We start from the raw sequence: 18,426 nt of genomic DNA on the forward strand, positions 1-18,426 counted from the left end.
AACTGTTCATGGTGAATCTGAGCCCGCAGAGGGTCCCAGTGTGGAAGACGTCACAGCGGCCCCCAGGATTACAGACCTGTGGCACTGACTTCCCACGTCAGACCCTGGAAAGACTCATCCCTGACCATTCCCAAACTATTATCAGGATCCCCTTCACAAACTGCATGCTATGTTTACTCCAGTTATCTTTGTCTTTATGTTTTATGGACAACAGATGGAAATTAGCCCTTGGCTATAATCTGGTATGTTTACATTCATGTAAATTTTTTACATTTATGTTCATTAACATGCACTGTCCTAAATAAATTAAATTAAATTAAATTAATATTAAAATTGAATTGATGATCTGAAACATTTAAGTGTGACCAATATGCAAAAAATGAAAATAATAATCATACATATATTTTACACAAGAGTTTACATTACATTTGTCCAAGGTTCAGCAAAAGGAAGATTAATTTAATGAGCAGTAACACTGGCGGCGTTTAACAGCCCCACCTCGGTAGATGGCGCTAATGCGCGTGAATACAAATATAAATCCAAGAAGTAATGTCGGAAGAACAGCATGATGGGATATGAGAGTCCTCCGGCGGCGCGTTGCCGCCATGTCTCCTAGAGAAAAACATTTATTGCTTCTCTCTGCTCTAGGCCTAGTTACTCTCGCTTTTTATTATATTCCCACTTTTCTTTATGTGACCTTAATTCTTGCAGTTTGTTGTATTGTCTGTTATTATCATAGCGGAGAACCGCTTCCCGCCAGGTTAGGCCCGAATCCTCGGGGTGGGCTAAACGTTCCGGCCGTACTGCGGCGCTGGCTGTGGAGCTGGGAGGCGACCGGCGTCTCGGTACCCGCACGGGGGAGAGCGAAGAGCAGCGGCAGCAACAAAGCCGAGCTCCGGGAATCAGAGGGACACTTAAGACAAAGACTCGCTGAAAGCGGCGTTTATCGAAAGGAATCCTTATCAAGAGAGTCTTTTCTTTTTAGCCCCCGGGATTTTCTCATGGGGAGTTACATCGGGAAACCGGAGAGCCCAACCGCCGACTCGGGGAGGCGGAGAGCCGTGAGAAATCCCCGAGAGCAGCTCCGGGAAAAGCTGGCCAGACCCAACCATGCCGTCTATACTCCAAACAGAAGGCTTTCATTTGCTGGGTATGTTCAGGCTAAAATCAAATCAATCACATCACGGTTTTACCGGCGTAATACAGCCCGGTCTTTTTGAATGGAGGCGGTTAAGTTGTTGGAATTCAAAAGGTTAAAGGTGCAGCTTGGCGGTTTTTAATGACTAACCTTCGAGCCGTCAGAGCGATCTCTGTAGCTCCACACAGCTATCCAAATGTGCTACACGTTACTACAATCCTATGCGTGTATATCTGTACAGGTTATGTCATGTGCAAGAGTTTCTCATTACAGTAATTTACTACTAATATAGTACCGGCATTTCCAATCTGTGAACAGTTATGACAGAAAACTTGAATTGTCGGCCATATAAATTACTTTAGAGCTGAAAAGCATATTTAGCAGGTTTGCTGTATTGGCAATGTAATAATGTATTTAGAAAGCATAACAAAGCATTAGACTTTTACCTGATAATGGGATTTATTTCCGCTATCGCCCCAACCATTATAGAGGCTGACAAATGGTATCTGACATGAAATATTATAGACAGGAACAACAGTTCACGTTTTCTGTAATATTAGTGAGTATTATATGTTGGGTTTTCCCAGAAAAATCTATTATGGCCATTTGTGGGATTACAAAAACACAGATGAAAAGCAGACTTTCAGACCCTTCATTTTGCCTTGGCCTCTAATTGTTCTGTCCTGCAGGGAGACACCGGGAGCAGCGAGCAGGTTCACCATCACACCCCAGCGCCACTACCCCCTGCAGCAGCCGGGTGTCTTGTCAGTGGGAATCCTTCCTCCCGTCAAATGGGATGGTTTCAGAAAGAAAAACATCCTCAGCCCTCGCAATTCCCCGGCTGCCCTCAGTCCTGTCACAGTGAAGATCGCCAGGCCTGACCACAGCTCCCCCAGGTCTCTGCGCGATCTATGCATTACAGTGTTTCAGTTTAGATCATCAGCTTGAATCAGATCCCTTTAAACTCTAACATAACCTGTTTTAAGAGATTAATGTCAAAACCCTTTTGATACAACTTTTGTAATGGCTGTTTACCTTTCGTTTTTTTTTTTTTTCCTTTTTTTTCAGCATGGACCATTTGAGTTATGCCGTTCTCCCCAGAGCGCCTGCCGATCCGTGCTCCAGAGAGAGTGTCCTCAAGGTGCTGAAGGAAAGCCGCAAGAGAGAAGTGGAGGACGAGGACAGGAGCTTTACAACTGAGCACAAAAGCAAAAGAAGGTACGAGGCAGCACATGAATGCTGACAAGCTTTATATTTGCCTTTTTATGTAGTTTGGCAACACTTTGTTTTGTCTGATAGCTGTAAGGTTATTATAGTAAACTAAAAGTAGGTATAAAAACTTTTAAACTGAAATAAATTTAAAAAACAGACTGGAAAAAAGAACTTACTGTACTCACACAGCAAACCTAAGACATAAAAAATATCATGTGTTTTGTTTAAACCTTCTTGGTCTGTAGGTAATTCATAGTGTGGTTTTTAGCAAGGCTACAGAAAAACAGCCTGTTGATGCTTTCAGTTGTCTTGGTCTCTTAGCTTTACGGACAGCTGCAAACAGAATGGATGAATAGCTTTTTCCTATTAACACCATTTCCCAGTCCATTTGTGGTGCACTTGGAAAGCTCACTCTTCTAATGTAATGTTCCAACAAATAATACACTCCCACATGGGGCCTTGCATTCTTGTGAATGCATATAACATCTGCATTATAATGCTGTATTCATTGCTTCCCTTTTCCCCCCAATAATTTGAATAGATACAGATCACATGCTAATACAAGATACAAATGTGGACTTAAAGTCTTCTATAAATACATTACCGAAGCTCAAATGCAGTTTTGAGTTACTGAAGGATGCCAAGAAAATTGGAAATATCACTAAAACGTAACATAGCACATTTTACATAGGTTTTCTCTATTATTATATTTCAAAATAATAAATGGTTGTTGGTTTTTTCCATTTTATTTTTTTCATTAATTTTTTACTTCCTAAGACGTAATGACAGCGGTGGAAGTGCACACTCTGCTTTTGAACCCCTTTTGCCCAATGGCACGCCATCACAGCTGGTTCCTAAGTAAGTTAAACTTTTCTACTAGTCATGCTGTTAAATCATGTCTTATGAAAGCCTGTGGTGCAGGGTGAAGTATAGTGTGGTGCTACCTGTGCATTAAGAGAAATATTTTCCCTTTCCCAGGCCGGGAAGTCTGAAAAGAGGGATGACCTCAGTGACTGAGGAGTCCATTATGAAGAGGTCTCGGACATCCTCAATCAGCTCTGGCAGTGGAGCTCATGCTCCAAGAGGAACCCCAGGCACCAGGAGAAATGCCATCCAGAGTTCCTACAGCTCTTCATTGGGTCTCAACCAGGTAACTCTTCTCTGCTGCATTAAAGGACGCACAGGATTCTAGAGGAAACAGTGGAGCTATGACACTGTAAATCTTGTTTTCCCTTCACAGTGGAAGAAGCCGTCAGCACCCAGCTCCCCTCTGTCCAGCCCTGGATCATCTCGCTGTCAGACTCCAGAGGGCATCTCAAAAAGACCCAGGTGTGTCTCTGCTAGGTTTCTGATCAGTTGTTGACATTTAATCCAGTATCACGGTTTGTAACCTTAAGTTTCATTTCCAGAGAGGACGACACGCAGTCTCCCAGCTCAGCATCCTCTGCAAAGTCAGATCACACGCCTATGGACAACACACTCGTCTCTTGTGAGTGTCAAGTGTGCAGTGTTCAATCTGCGTGCCCCAAAAGTTTAACATGAATGCAGTTGACTTAAAAGAAAAAAACCTTCAGAGGCATTAAATTACTTTCTATTTATTGTGCCTTATATGATGATGTTCCAGTCAAACTGGCTCCATTGCCCAAGGTCCAACTGAATACCTCGTCAGACTCTGGTGGTAGTGGGAAAAGAAAAAGGAAGATTCAGCTGGTGTCCAGCAACCGGGATGATCACATTTCTCTGGTAAGGATTGCTGTAGTCTCGTTAGAAACCTCTGTTCTCGTGCTTAGCCATTACAGTGCTTTTAGTTTCTCCTTGTGCTTCCTTGCAGCCCCCACCTCCTGAACTGGGTTATACAGTTACTGTTAAAGATCTAGATGAGGAGAAAAAGGCTGGTATAAGTAAGATACAGAAGGTCCTGGAGACACCTGGTAAGTTGCATTCAGTTCAATCTGTTAACCCTTCATTCACATGTAAAGATTTAAACACCAGAAAAATTATTTATAGAATAGAAAAGAATAAACCTTTATTGTCCCACGGATGAGAAATTTTGTTGTTACACAGCTCTTATAGTAAGGAGAATATAAAATATAAAACGAAGACACAAAGTGGTCCTATATACATAAGCAACTGAAGTCTGTATATACAGGTAACAATGTACAGAAATGTGTATAGAAAAATCGCATGGAGATATGTATAAAATGTACAGGAATATGTATAAAATGTATCTATATTACTATAGAGCCATTGTGAAAGAAGTCAATCTACATAAATGTGTTTCAACCAAAATGGAGGGAAAACATGAGCCCTAGCATGTCTGTGACCCTCTTCTTTCTTTTAGCTCCAGAGCCTGAGAAGACTGTCTCCCCCTCAGCCACCACTTCCACCCTGCCTGCCCCCTCTGCTGGCTCTACTGCTACCGCTACCACTTCGACCACAACCTTGAGCAGCCTTCTGGCAGCTCCCTTGCCCACATCTAGCTCTGCCACCCCAGTCATTAACCTGGATCCCAATCCAGTGAGCAGTGCCGGTACAGTGCCTGCAGCCCCCAACCCACTGCTGGAGGCTTTGAAGAAAGCTAGCGCTCCTTCTCCCACATCCGCTACCAGTGCAAGTTCAGGTACAACTGCTCTTCACTTGATTTAATTTTGACTACCTTTAATTTCTTTGTTATTTACACTCATGTTTTTTTCCTCCCAATATGCCCTTAGTGTCTGTATCAACCACACCCACACAACCCAGTGTTTCAATCCTGAAAGCATCAACAACAGTGGCTTCCCCACAAATCCCTGCAGTCTCCCAGTCCTCCTCTGCAGGTGTGCAGCAGTCCTCAGCCTTTGCTCAGGTCCTGCTGGGTCAGGTCTCCCAGGCTGCCAGCAGCACCCCACCTATGGCAAGCCTATTTGGGGTGGCTAGCCAGGTCGGCGCCTCCTCTGCTTCCTCAACATCTAACTCAGCTGCTGTTACTGCACCCCCAGCCAGCAGCTCTGCATCAATCAGTAACACCAACCCACTAATGGCTTCAGGCTTTAAGCCCATCTTTGCTGTAACCGCCACCACCACCACCACCTCAGCTACATCAGCTTTAGAAAGCAAACCACCTGTCCAGAATTTCAAACCCATCTTTGGAGATGCCACTGCAGCTACTGGCTTTGGACAGCCTCCATCCCTTACAAGTGCAAAGGCAGCCTCTACAATTTCAAGCACAGGCAGTACAGCCTCAGTATTTGGTGGATCAACAAGCAGCAACACAGCTGGCCCATCTCTGTTTTCTGGCTTAACCACCACAACCACCACGGCTGGCACATCCACAGGCTCCCTTCCCACTTCACAGCCTGCTCCACAGCCAGCTATGAAATCCCTCTTTGGAAACTGGAACACAACATCTACAACAAGTACCACCACCTCAGCCTTGAATCAGGCTCAGAATGCTGTCGGCACAATTCAGTTTGGAACTGCTACCACTACTACAGCAGCAGCCACGGCCCCAGCTCCAGGGCCTGCTACTGCTTCAACCACAACCTCCAGCCAGGGTACCTTTGCATTTGGTGCCACACAGCCAGATGCTCAGGCTGCCAGCCAGAAAGTATTTACATTTGGCCAGGCAGCACCCAATCAGAACACAACCACTGCTTCATTTGGAGGCTTTGCCATGGGCAACACAGTTTCCACTGCTGCTCCTGCTACCACACAGTCAACCTGCAACTTTGGAAAGTCATCTTTTGAAGCCCCACCAGCTCAGACAACCTTTGGCTCCACAGCAGCAGCGCCAAAGCCATTCAATTTTGGAGGCAGCGGAGCGTCATCCACACCTGCTTCTAACCCTGCCCCAGCTCCTTTCAACTTTGGGGCAACTCCTACCACCACAGCAGCCACTTTTGGGACCCCAGCTAAACCAGCATTTGGAGCCAGCACTGCTGGTTTTGCTTTCGGTGGCACTGCCGCTCCCTCAGCTGCACCCTCAGCTCCACCAAGTTTCGGTGCAGCAACCCAGACTCAGAGCTCCTCCACACCCACCTTCGGATTTGGCAGTGCAGCTCCTCAGCCGGCTCCCTCTGGACCAGCTCAGCCAGCATCCGGTGGATTTAACTTTGGCTCTGGAATGCCGTGCCCTCAGTTTGGAACACAAGTTTCCAATAATCCTGCACCACAGATGGGAAGCTTCAACTTTGGGGCTGCTGCTACAGACAAACCAGCTTTTGGTAAGGAATTAAGACTGTTGTTGTTTTGCTTGTTTATGTCTTAAACCCACCTGTAAATCGGTTCAAGCAATGAATGTAATGTTGGCTAGCTATTTCTTTTGGCTGTTCCCTTGCTTGAAAGGATTTTTATCACACCAGATATTTGATTTGGCACAGATTTTACTCCGGGTGACCTTTTTGTGTCTCCTCCTGGTCTCAAGCCAGGGATCTTTCTCGTGTTAGGCAAAGATGTTAACCACTACACTAATTTTGTCTGTTGCGAATATCTTAAAATAATTTTAGTTTTGATTACCAGTAAATAGATGATAGAAATGATAGAAAATTTATTGAAATGATTGGTATGTGAAACATAACCAGTAGTTGAATTAATGGGTCTCAGTGGTGGGGAGGGTGGGCTGCATTTTTGTTTGTTTACATCGCTGTATGGTTGCACTTATGTGTGAGTGCTGGTTTCCTACTGTGCCACACACTGACAGAAAGATCTCTGTGGTTAGGTTACTATGTTGGTCTATCAGAATTTTAGGTGTTGGGTGTTTGAAGTTGCATGCTGTTTTCCCTGCAGGAACGTCAACACCATCTTTTGGCCAGAGTGCTGCTGGAGGTCCAATTCCCTTTGGAAGTCCTGGAACTCCACTCCAAGGCTTCAATGCTGTTCAGTTTGGTAAGGCATCAATTTTCTTCTTCTTTTTTTTTTTTAGAGGTGATGCCCAGCTGGGGCTTTAGTAGGGATGTGTGGCTAGATGTTTAAAAGGTTGTTGCTCTCAAGGAGCTGTAACCCAGTGATTTAAACAAATTTGTCTTCTGATTTTATTTAGTGAGAGTGCAGCACCATCACAAAGCTTTATTGATAAATTTGTTAAATTACTCTATACCTCTTCTGTTGGTAATAGGATGCTACACTGTAGCATTGTGCATTGCAATGTAGTGGGATTTAGCCTGTTTATCTACTGCTGTGAGGCCAAAGTGGAAACACATGGGTTCTGTTATTAAAGGTGGGCTTGAGGCAGGCTTATGGGAATTTTTATTGCAGCCAAATACTTAAAAGCATGTTGCCTCACTATAAGAATTCCTTGTCAGACCTGATATTGATCCTAATTTAGATGAAATTAAGAGGCAGTTTTGAAGTTGGAAAATTTGATGCCACTGTTAAGAACTGGATACTTTGTAGCAGAAATTGTTACATATCCATATATTTTTTATTTTGTTTAGGATCTCCAGCAACTCCTTCCTTCTCAATCGGAGCTGGATCGAAACCATCCGGAGCACGGCAGAGGCTGCAGGCGAGGCGACAACACAACAGGAAGAAGTAGCCTGCCACGTCGTTCCAACAACGCATTCGGAGGACTCCAGCTGTTGCTGCTATGGCTAACCTGGCTAACATTGCTCTGTTCTAAGCCCAACATCCCACCCCATCAGGCTACCACCATGCCCTCTGCTTCCTCCCTCTCCTCCTCCAGTGGGTTGTGCTGGCCCGAAGTTTGCAGACGAGTTAGAAAGAGCACATTAGCCTACTGAGTCCATGACCCAGTGAGGGAATGCAGCAGTAAGGAGAGAGAAACCACAATGATGTACTATACTTGAAGAAAGAGAAAAGACTATTTGATAGATGCTGAACATAAGCATATCCAAAGTTCTTTTTCCTTTTACCGTACACGGACACTCCCATTGGTTCGTCTTAAGGAGAAAGTTGAGTCGAGCTAAAGGTGGAGCTGCGGCTCAGACATTTATTTTTTTACGTGAAACGCTCGCTGGTTTGTATGTTACCTGAATATTTGAGTACATTCTCTGACTGAGTCTGAATGGGATGAAATGCACAGTCAATTCAGATAAGGTACACAACACTGCAGTGTAAATGTAAAGTTTGCATTTAAATTATTTTTTTAATTGGCTCTCTGACCCTGTAAATGAATAATGTGTTTCTGCACTTAAAAGGGCGACTTAGTAAATGTCTTAACATAGTTTGTGCAGATCCTCGTATTCTTGTTTCGTACTCTTTGTCATTGCAAGCATTCCCAGAGTCCTCCTGTGGATGGCCTTTTTAGATAGTGATTGCCAACTGATTGAATTAGCAGGTCAGTATGTGAGTAGGATGAGTACTCGACTAGCGCTGACAAACCAAAGCCAACTCTTCAGCTTGTTCCCTGTGAAAAGAATCTTGAGATGAGAGTGTGCTTGTGTGTGTGTTTGTTGTGCCAGACTACCTCTCTTTGCGCCCAGGCACTGAATCCTTGTTAATTCACTGAAACGTAACAAATCTGCTAGAACCAGTTACATTTTACCTTCAGCCTACCTGCTGTTAATGCACATGTAACCGTGATAAATGGTGAGTTTTTAAATATCTGCACAGCAACACATTATCCCCACTTCAGAAATGTCACTGCTACCTTATGTCAGTTTTACTAAAAAATTACAGTCTGTTCTATTGGATCTCTCACAGCGATACAGGGATTTTTTTGTTTTTGTTTTTTGTTTTTATTATTATTATTATTATTATTTTTGTTTTTGAGCGTGCAGCAAACATGGACAGCAAAGCAGTTGATGTCAGCTGTTTTATTCAAATGATCTCTGGTCTCAGTAATAATCACCTCTTATTGTGAAAAGTGAGCCGTTACCAGTTGTCTTTTTTTTGGGGGGGGGGTTCTTTCTTTGTTTCTTCTTCGTTTCTTCTTCTTTTTTTTTTTTCTTTTTTTTATTTGGATGGTCAAATTTGAATAAATAAAAATGTGAGTTGTGGATGTTCCACATTAAACCTTTAAAGATCGCCAAATTTTCTTCCCAAGGCGTGGAGGCTATACTTCATACTGTATATTAGCAGTATGCTCTGTTTTTGTAGTGGATATACAAGTATTGCTTAGTAATGTTGCAGGAAGTTAAAGAGGACCTGTTATGATTGTTCTTATTTTCTGTCATGTATATACTGTTACAATAGTGGATCCTCATATTAAACTTGGCCAGAGTTTCGAGTAATTTGTTCAGTCTATGAACAAGTAAACCCTGTCAGGCGTCAAACTTCTCCAAACGCAGTTTCTGATAGTTGTTTTTTGTTTTTTTCCTTCTACTTCTGGTTGTATGATGTTCATGAGAGGAGTAATCCTTAACACCTCTCTTTGTGAGGGGCATCCAATCAGAAGAAAGTTGGCTTAAAGAGGGGTTTGCTACACATGGTGGATGAACAGCAGAGCAAGAAGGGAAAGTGATTCTTTATGGAGTCTGGATTTTTTCTCCAAGCTTCTGTGGGTTTCTCTTCTGAATTCTGGTTTCTCCCCTGCCAAAAACATGAAACACATTTGGAAAAATGCTTTGTTAATGACACGCTGCTTACAGAACAAGAATGTCAAGAATTGATATCCAACACACTCCGAGAGATCTAAGTAGTGTTTTACTGGGCCCTGTGTCTATGAGTTAGTCCCAATAAATTTAAGTGATTTAATTTCAAGAAAGCTGGAGTTGAAATCAGATTCAATATAACGTCAGACTAGATACAAGTCCAAACTTTGTATTTTATTTCTTCTCAGAAAATAATCACAATGCATTTTAAAGCATACTTGGAAGTATTACCACTTGCTACGGAACAGTAAATGGCTACTTTCCTGAGGAATACATGCTTTTGCTTTAAATATTTCAGGTATACTTGATGCAAATATCTAAATCACATTTATTTAGGCTTGTAGACATGGTCAAAATGAAGTTCAACTGAGCATGGGGGTGGGTAATTTAAGAAACTATGAAAGGTGAAAAAGCCTGACAACTTTGAACTGATCCGAAAACTCATTTAATTACTTGTTACAAACACAGGAATGCAGAGGAGCATCTCTGAATGCACAGCATGTTAAACCTTGAAGTAGGTGGGCTAAAGCAGCAGACACCCCACAATCAGTGCCACTCCTGTCAGCTCAGAAAAGGACACAGAGGATACTCTTCACGCGGGATCGCAGAAAATAGACAGTAAAAAACTGGAAAAAATTTGCCTGGTCTGGTGAGTCCTGATTTTTGCAGCAACATTCAGATGGTAGGATATAAATTTTGGTGTAAACATCGTGGAAGCATGGCTCCAACTTTTCTCCTGAAAAGTTTTCAAACATTCCACACACGCCAGTCCGCTAGGTGGCATTAGAGACGGTTTGATACCCGGATTGTGCTGCATTCATGACTACACCCAGAACAGGAAATGTGAAAATTGTGGCAGTTACGCTAGGTAACGCCGTTATAATTAAGAAAAAAACGAATAATCTAAGAGATTAAGTTGTCTTTTAACGTCATGTTAAAATCATGCAAGTCAAACTGAATGGAAACGGAATGTTTATACATTTAAAATAAACTATATGTTTCACGGAAATGTTTGGGGGCGGGGGGTTCTCGTATTTACTATTTGCAGTCGTAAACATGAACGCAGCCTTAGATGAAGCGTACTATTAGGACGCATGCGCGGTGCCCCAGTCGTGCGGGGTTAGTTTAGGAGACGTTAGCGTTGCAAAATACGTGGCAGAAGGGTGTCGACATGGAGATAGCTGCTCTGGCCGCGTTAACTTTGTTACTGGGTGCACTGGTTATTCTGGTTGCGTTAGCGGTGGGCAGACGGAAAGAAGAAATAAGAGAGGAAACTGAGCAGGCAGCGGAGTTTGCCGGTAAGAGCCACTCGGGCTAACGTAACTCTAGCTAGCTGGAGAAGGGGGAGACTGTGGAGAAGGCGGCAAGTCAGTCATACTGCATTCATTCATTCATTCATTCACTTACTCAGTAATTGATTCATTCAACAAAAGAGCTCCGTGCCAACGATATTAACACGAACTCAGAGCTAGAAGTGCAAGCTACGGTAACTTTTGAGTGGCTGTCACTGTCACATTAACAGACCAATGGGTGCACTGCTTTCTGTCGAGTCACTGCCTGTTTTTTAACGCTTCATTGATGACAAAGGTTCAAATCGGTATCTGTAGCACGTGACATTAGTTAATGGCAACACTAAGACTCTTATACATGTAAATGGTAAATGGCTTGTATTTGTATAGCGCTTTACTTAGTCCCTAAGGACCCCAAAGCGCTTTACAGCGTAAAGTAGAATAGCTCACCGTATAAAGATAGTACTTAAAAGTTATAAAACAGAGGAAGGTTAGCACATTCATCTGATGTTGAGTCTGTTTAACTATGTTCGAAGAAGAATTTACATTAAATTAAATTTTGGACTAATAAAGACGTAGTTAGACTATTATTTTTTCTCCAGGTAATAGGAGTTTATAATTGACTAATAATACAGTAATAATTCTGGGCATAATTTTTATAACCTTGGAGTTAATCACTTTAATAGTAACTTATTATAGTTTTGTGTTGTCTAAATAGGTTTTGTTTGTGTTTCATTTTGAATTTTGTTTTTCTTTTGAGGTTAGTTTCAGTTATTTTGGATGTTTTAGTTTAGATTTTTATCCATCACATCCATCCATTTTCTTCCACTTATCCCAGACAGGTTGCCACTCTGTTGCTGGGTTAACTTAGAGACCGACAACTGTCCATACTCACATTTACACCTATGGAAAATTAAGAGTCACCAGTTAACCTAATGTGTATGTCTTTATACTAAAGGAGGAAGTTAAGTAATTCGGGGTTTTTTTTTAAATTTATTTTGGTTACTTTTTCATTTTCTTAGTTTCCAGTCATATAGCTTATTTCCACAATTTTCTTGGCTTTTAATTTAATTTTAGTTCACTATAATAACCATGCTGAGAGTGTTTTTCCACATTCTGTTAACATTATTGCATGCAGTGAATAGAAAACCTCCCAGAGCTAATTCCCTGATTTCCAGAGTTTTTTGGGGGTTTTTTTGGGGGGGGGATTGTCATGATACCAAGGATTGGAAAATTACACATCAATTATCTTTTAGCTGTTTGTTAATGCTTCATAACACCCACATCATGTTCAGAAATAGCATAACCAACAGTTTATTCTAAAATGAAATGTGTGGAAATAAAACTTTTTTTATGTTCTTAGCCTTTTCCTTATGACTGGGCTTTGACATACATGCTAATGTGCAGGCTTGTTGAAGAAGATCCATAAACAAGAGCTATCCATCAATGATTTTTCCCCAGAGATAACTGATTCATAGCAGCTCACAAGAGTACATTGTTATTGTTAGACTGCTTATAAAAGTTAGATACACTTATATTGTTAGTAAAATTACAAAAGACCAACCACACAAACCACACAACTTAATTAAATAATGATAATAGAAAAACTTATAATAAAAAGTAAAGAAATAAAATGGAAACCTAAAAAACAAAATGAATATATATATTTTGTTTATATTTATGTTAGAAATTGTGCAAAATTACAAATTCTATATGATATGTTATATGCTATATAATGCTAAACATATAGCATTATAAATGGACTGGTTCTCTTTTGCAAGTGCTTTGTATTACAAGACTTATTAACACAAGCACTTTTTTCCTATGCCTAACTATTTACTACCTAATATTTATGCTCTATGAGCCAATCGGAGAGCAACTTGGGGTTCACTATCTTCCCCAAGGACACTTTGGCATGCAGACTGGGGCAGCCAGTGATCAAAGCAGCAAAGTTCCAATTAGTAGAACTGCTTATTCTACTGATATACAGCCATCTGAGTAATAGTTTGTATATATCCTTTTAAAATAGTCTTAGTGGGCATCAATGGTCATGTTTTTCCTGTGTGTCTTCCAGCTGAAGCCAGTGCTGTGAAGGGTTCCCAATCCAAGAAGCAGAAGCAGGAGAAGCAGCGTGGCCGCAAGGATAAACCTACACAACACACTTTCAGCCATCCGCTGCTGGCAGCCTCTCTGAAGGTAAACTGAAACAATCATCAAACACACACATTGTAAAAGCCTCAGAGGGCAAGGAAGAGTTTTCATAAGAGACCAGAGTTTGGTTTGTTTTAAGTCACTGTAGGTTATGCGAGTTAAAAGCCTTGCTTTTGTTTTGGTCTGGATGCAGCTCAGCTCAGTGAGCTGTTCTGAAATAATTTAACAAGGTTTCACTTGAACCCCCTCCATAGCCTTTTTTCAGCATGTGTGTATTTGTTTCCATGTGCCTTTTAGGGCCACAGTGGAAATGTGACCTGCCTCGATTTTAGCAGTAACGGGAAGTACCTGGCGTCGTGTGCTGACGACCGCACTGTTCGGATCTGGAGCACCAAGGACTTCCTGGACCGCGAGCACAAGTGTCTGAGAGCCAATGTGGAGCTGGATCACGCTACGCTGGTCCGGTTTAGCCCTGACTCCAGGTCTTTAACTACACTTACTGACATAAAGCATTTCTTCTCTTTCCTAAGGAAAGTGAATTGTACACAAGAGCTAGTGTAAGTTTAACATAAACCAATAAATCATGTCAAAGAGGTTTAGAAAAGACTTGTGAAGTAACTTGTTTGATGATCTGAAACATGTAAGCATGTAAAATATGAAGAAAAGTAATCAGTAAGTGGACCAATACCTTTTCAAAGCACTGTACACAACCAGAGTTATGGTGAGGTAATCTTCAGAAACAAGCGCTGCCTCCTTCACTGATTTTCTCCTTTTCTCTACAGGGCGTTTATCACCTGGTTGGCCAATGGAGACTGCATACGAATCTTCAAAATGACAAAGAAGGATGACGGCTCCATGAGCTTCAAAGCTGCTCCCGAGGATTTCCCACAGAAGCACAAGGCCACCATCCTCAACATTGGCATCGCAGAGACAGGTACAGAATGCCGAAATAACTTAAAAGTTTTTACTTATAGTATCGGCTAGTAACGCAGTTAACACAGCTGGGTTTGTTTTTATCACCAGCTGGGTTTTTGAAAGTGTGTGAAAGCATTTGTGGTTTAGTATTTAACAATCAGTAAATTCATTTCAATGTTTCTTTTATTCATCTGCTCCATCTCTTTGATTATTTGTGCAGTCTTTGGGTTAGTCAGCCTCTTGACAGCCTAACTGTTTTAAGAAAAAAATCGACCCACCAATAAGCAACAAAAGTTGACTCTAGTTTCACATGAGAAGAAAGCTGTCAAAAAAGGGAATATCTGTTAAAACCTTATTTATTTATTTATTTTTCAGTATTTGTCACCAGTTTGTGGGGCTGATATTGTGTTTCTCACCCACAGGCAAGTTTATCATGAGTGCCTCCACCGACACCTGTATCAACATCTGGGACCTGAAAGGAGAGGTGCTGGCCTCTATCAACACGAACCACATAACCAATTCTTATGCTGCCATCTCCCCGTGTGGCAGGTCAGTCCCACTCCTTATTTACTGCACAGCTTACACTTGAAAGCTTAGAAATGATATACATCTACTCTGTAAGTTTATTGTTTTACTGTTTCATGACATTAAAACAGAAAAAGTGTCTATAAGCGATGTTTTACAGTAAGAGCTGTAGGTTCTTCTGCTTTAAACTGTTGTTGAGAAAAGTAAAGGTCTGAAAAGTAATTTTCCCACATGTAAGATGATTTCTTCATATAGTTTTTTACTTTTAAATTCCATTCAGTAAAATAAAAATCGAAATAAAAATAAGTGTTTGAATTGCGTGTCACTCTTTGGGAGCTCTGATCCTGCTTCATCTATTTGCTCAGGTTTGTCGCGTCCTGCGGCTTCACTCCTGATGTGAAGGTGTGGGAGGTTTGCTTCGGCAAAGGAGGAGACTTCAGAGAGGTGGTGCGAGCCTTTGACCTGAAGGGCCACTCTGCTGGAGTCCACGCATTTGCCTTTTCCAACGACTCTCGCAGGTAATACGCTGCAATATTTGAGATGGAAAATAAATGGTTGTTTATAAGCTGAGACAACATAAAATGGCGTATAAACTAGAGATGGACCGATCCGATATTAGGTATCGGTATCGGTCCGATACTGACGTAAATTGCTGGATCGGATATCGGTGAGAAATAAAAAATGTAATCCGATCCATTAAATATCAAAAAAGCACCTCACAAAACTTGCGACACGGCGTAACTCGGCTTGTAACCGTAGCACGTCGCGTGATAGAGCGGCTGTGTGTATTTGTAGCCTCGCTACCAAACCAGCATTTCATCTCCGAGGAAGTTATCCCAGAGAGAAGTAAAGCAAGTGTGTAAGTTCATCTCTGAATGTTTGTAAAGCGTACCTACGTTAAGCTTAACAACCGATATATGGAGCGACTGCCTCTCTCTCTCACTCCCTCTCCTGCCGCTACTTCATGAAACTGCTTAATGATCAGCTGATCGGCTTTTCTGTCGCGAGTCCGTCTCTCTTCTTTGTTTTTGGCCCACTTTGCACCAGAAAGAGGAAACCAGCGGCTGAACAACAGCAGCACGTTTAACATTGATAAGCTGTCGTTAGAATTTATTTAATATTACTTTCTAGACCAGGATCCTTTTCTACGTAGCTGACGGCTGGTAACTGTGCAGGGGCGGATCTAGCAAAGTTTAGCCAGGGGGGCCGATAGGGCATTAACAGGGAAAAGGGGGCACAAAGATATACTTATCTTTCTTATTCTCATTTAAAATGTCTAGCTTTTAATAAATAATTATCTGAATCTTACACCCAAAGTTTTAATCTGATGTAAAATGTATAGAAGTCCATTACTGTATATAGTAACTGTTAAGTCTAATATACCCTAGTAAGCTATAGTACTTTTTCCTTTGGGAAAGTACCATCTGTGCAGTCTGCAATTCTGTAGAAGAAAGATGTTGAATATATTTAATTATTCTTGAAAAATAATTTATTTCTGTGCATTTTTTTCACACTGCATCAAATTAAAGTTGATTACGTCGATTAAGCATCATGGGGTGGAGGGTGGAGGTGGTTCCCTTTTTTTTTTTTTTTTGCTGGGAGTTTGCAACCCTATTAGTTAGGTTGCTTAATATTTCTGCTAAGTACTCTTTAAAATACCAGAATAGGAAGGATGGAGTAGGTTTAAGTTTATTAGATTGATCAGTGTTGCTGAACTATGAAATATTTTGGGTGCAGTGTATTTTTTACATACAGGTATAACAGAATAGCTTTAGTGTTGTTGTTTATTTAAACTTGAGTATGAACTTATACAAAATGCAGCAAGATATTAAAAAAACAGTTTTATTGATTAAAAAACACACTATATCGGATTAATATCGGTATCGGCAGATATCCAAATTTATGATATCGGTATCGGACATAAAAAAGTGGTATCGTGCCATCTCTAGTATAAACGTTAAGCTGAGAGTAAAGAAGCCTGCTGTGTTAAGCAGTAATACTTTCTTTTCATTTTTCAGGATGGTGAGCGTCTCCAAAGACGGCACGTGGAAGCTATGGAACACGGACGTGGAGTACAAAAAGCAGCAGGATCCCTACCTCCTGAAAACCGTTCCCTGCAGCTCGTCTGAAGGCAGCCGGGTGGCCTTGTCTCCAGACGGCCGGGTGGTGGCCGTCAGCGATGGCTGCAACGTGGCCATGTACGATGCTGCCAGCGGAAAGCTGGAGGAGGAGCTGCATGGCATCCACAGCGTGGAGATCACGGACCTTAGATTTGACATTAACGGACGCTTCTTGGTGTGCAGTGGCGACAAGGCTATCCGAGTGTTTCACAACGCTCCGGGCTACCGGGCTGCCATCAAAGACATGCAGGACATGCTGAAGAAGGCTCAGAACGAGGCCATGAAGCAGAGACTGCAGCAGCAGATCAAAGAGGCTCAGAGTGCCCTGGACGCTGTGCTCGCTGCCCCCTCCAACTAAACAGAAATAATAGGAAATCACACTCTGAATGTGACAGTGTCAGACTCTGCTAATCATTTGTTTGCATAGTCACCTCTGCCTCTTAATGATCTGGACTGTGAAGATGAGATTTGCATGCAGTTTAATAAAAGTTATCTTTTTATGGAAGTGCTTCGTTTGATTTGAGACATTTGGACTTTTGAGTGTGATGTGCTGTGATTGTGTTTGATTTGTCATAGTTTGTGAAATTTGTCTCAGAGTCACTATGTGGAAAAAGGAACAGATTAACAGTCCCTTTAACATCTAATGGCCACTGTCGGTTTGGGTGCTTCATTTCCAAGTCCAGGTGTTGTCTGTGCTGACTCACTGTGAAACTTTGAACACAAACTAGTGTTAATGTCACACCTTTGCTTTTCCTACTGTGGTAGGTCAAAATTTCTGCTGTGAAAAAAGTTAAAAGTGTAATATTTTCCCAGAGGGTGGCGTTGAAGTAAAATTCCTTTTCTGCTTATTACATCCAAAGTAAATCTTTGGAAATCTCCTCTTTGAAATCCTTAAAGCTTTATCTAATGGCATTGCTATTGAGGGTTAAAAATTAGGCCTCAGTTGACACCTGTGCACTCTCACTTGGGTGTACAATTCAGTGCAAATACCATAAGAGGATTTGACTTCAGAGCAGAACGTAAATTGTGAGGTGCCTTTCAAGTACAACTAACTGAAAGAAGTGTGAGCAAGATGTCCGGCATCTTGAAAACACAGGTGAAACCACCTCTTCGGATCTGTCAGAGTGATAAAAATAACCTTCAAAGTCACTGAAACTGGGGAAGAAAAACTAGCTTATTCCTCAGTCCATCCTAGCAGCCCACTGAAGGTGTATTTGATCCTCACAAACAGATTTTTTTTTTTTTCCAGAGTTGTAGCGGTGAAGTCTGGAGCGTCCTATAGTCCCCAGAAAGGCAAAGCATATCAAAATAATCCTCAGGATTTGCAGAATTTGTAACTTGTTTTGAATAAAGGCATATATTTGATTACAGTGTGCTTGTGTTTGAGGATTTGGGTATAAAATAAGGCCTTAAGTATCTTAATTCAATTGTGCAGTCTGGATTAATTTTTGTAGCTTTAATAGAAGACATCCTGAATCTCTGTGCCCTTTTTGGTATTTTTTTAAGACTGTCAGAATGAATATTTTGTAAAACAACACCAAAAAAAT

General features: G+C 41.5%; 2 protein-coding genes across 2 annotated transcripts; both read left to right on the top strand.

The window, feature by feature from the left end:
* Positions 1-538: 538 nt before the first annotated feature.
* pom121 (POM121 transmembrane nucleoporin) lies at positions 539-9,956 on the top strand. The gene is made up of 13 exons (XM_063487072.1): positions 539-1,150; positions 1,828-2,034; positions 2,207-2,356; positions 3,128-3,208; positions 3,329-3,500; positions 3,591-3,679; positions 3,760-3,839; positions 3,975-4,093; positions 4,182-4,281; positions 4,692-4,970; positions 5,062-6,552; positions 7,115-7,213; positions 7,762-9,956. Exons 1-13 carry the CDS (start codon positions 576-578, stop codon positions 7,860-7,862), a joined length of 3,543 nt encoding a protein of 1,180 aa, XP_063343142.1. The 5' UTR covers positions 539-575; the 3' UTR covers positions 7,863-9,956.
* Positions 9,957-10,987: 1,031 nt separating this feature from the next.
* On the top strand, positions 10,988-18,249 carry tbl2 (transducin beta like 2). Its single transcript, XM_063486282.1, has 7 exons — positions 10,988-11,177; positions 13,243-13,364; positions 13,617-13,801; positions 14,102-14,253; positions 14,657-14,783; positions 15,125-15,277; positions 16,778-18,249. The coding sequence occupies exons 1-7, from the start codon at positions 11,051-11,053 to the stop codon at positions 17,235-17,237; spliced, it is 1,326 nt and encodes a 441-aa protein (XP_063342352.1). The 5' UTR covers positions 10,988-11,050; the 3' UTR covers positions 17,238-18,249.
* The last annotated feature ends 177 nt before the right edge of the window (positions 18,250-18,426 follow it).

Source organism: Pelmatolapia mariae, linkage group LG10_11 (assembly GCF_036321145.2).
Source record: "Pelmatolapia mariae isolate MD_Pm_ZW linkage group LG10_11, Pm_UMD_F_2, whole genome shotgun sequence".
NCBI classification, from domain to species: domain Eukaryota; kingdom Metazoa; phylum Chordata; class Actinopteri; order Cichliformes; family Cichlidae; genus Pelmatolapia; species Pelmatolapia mariae.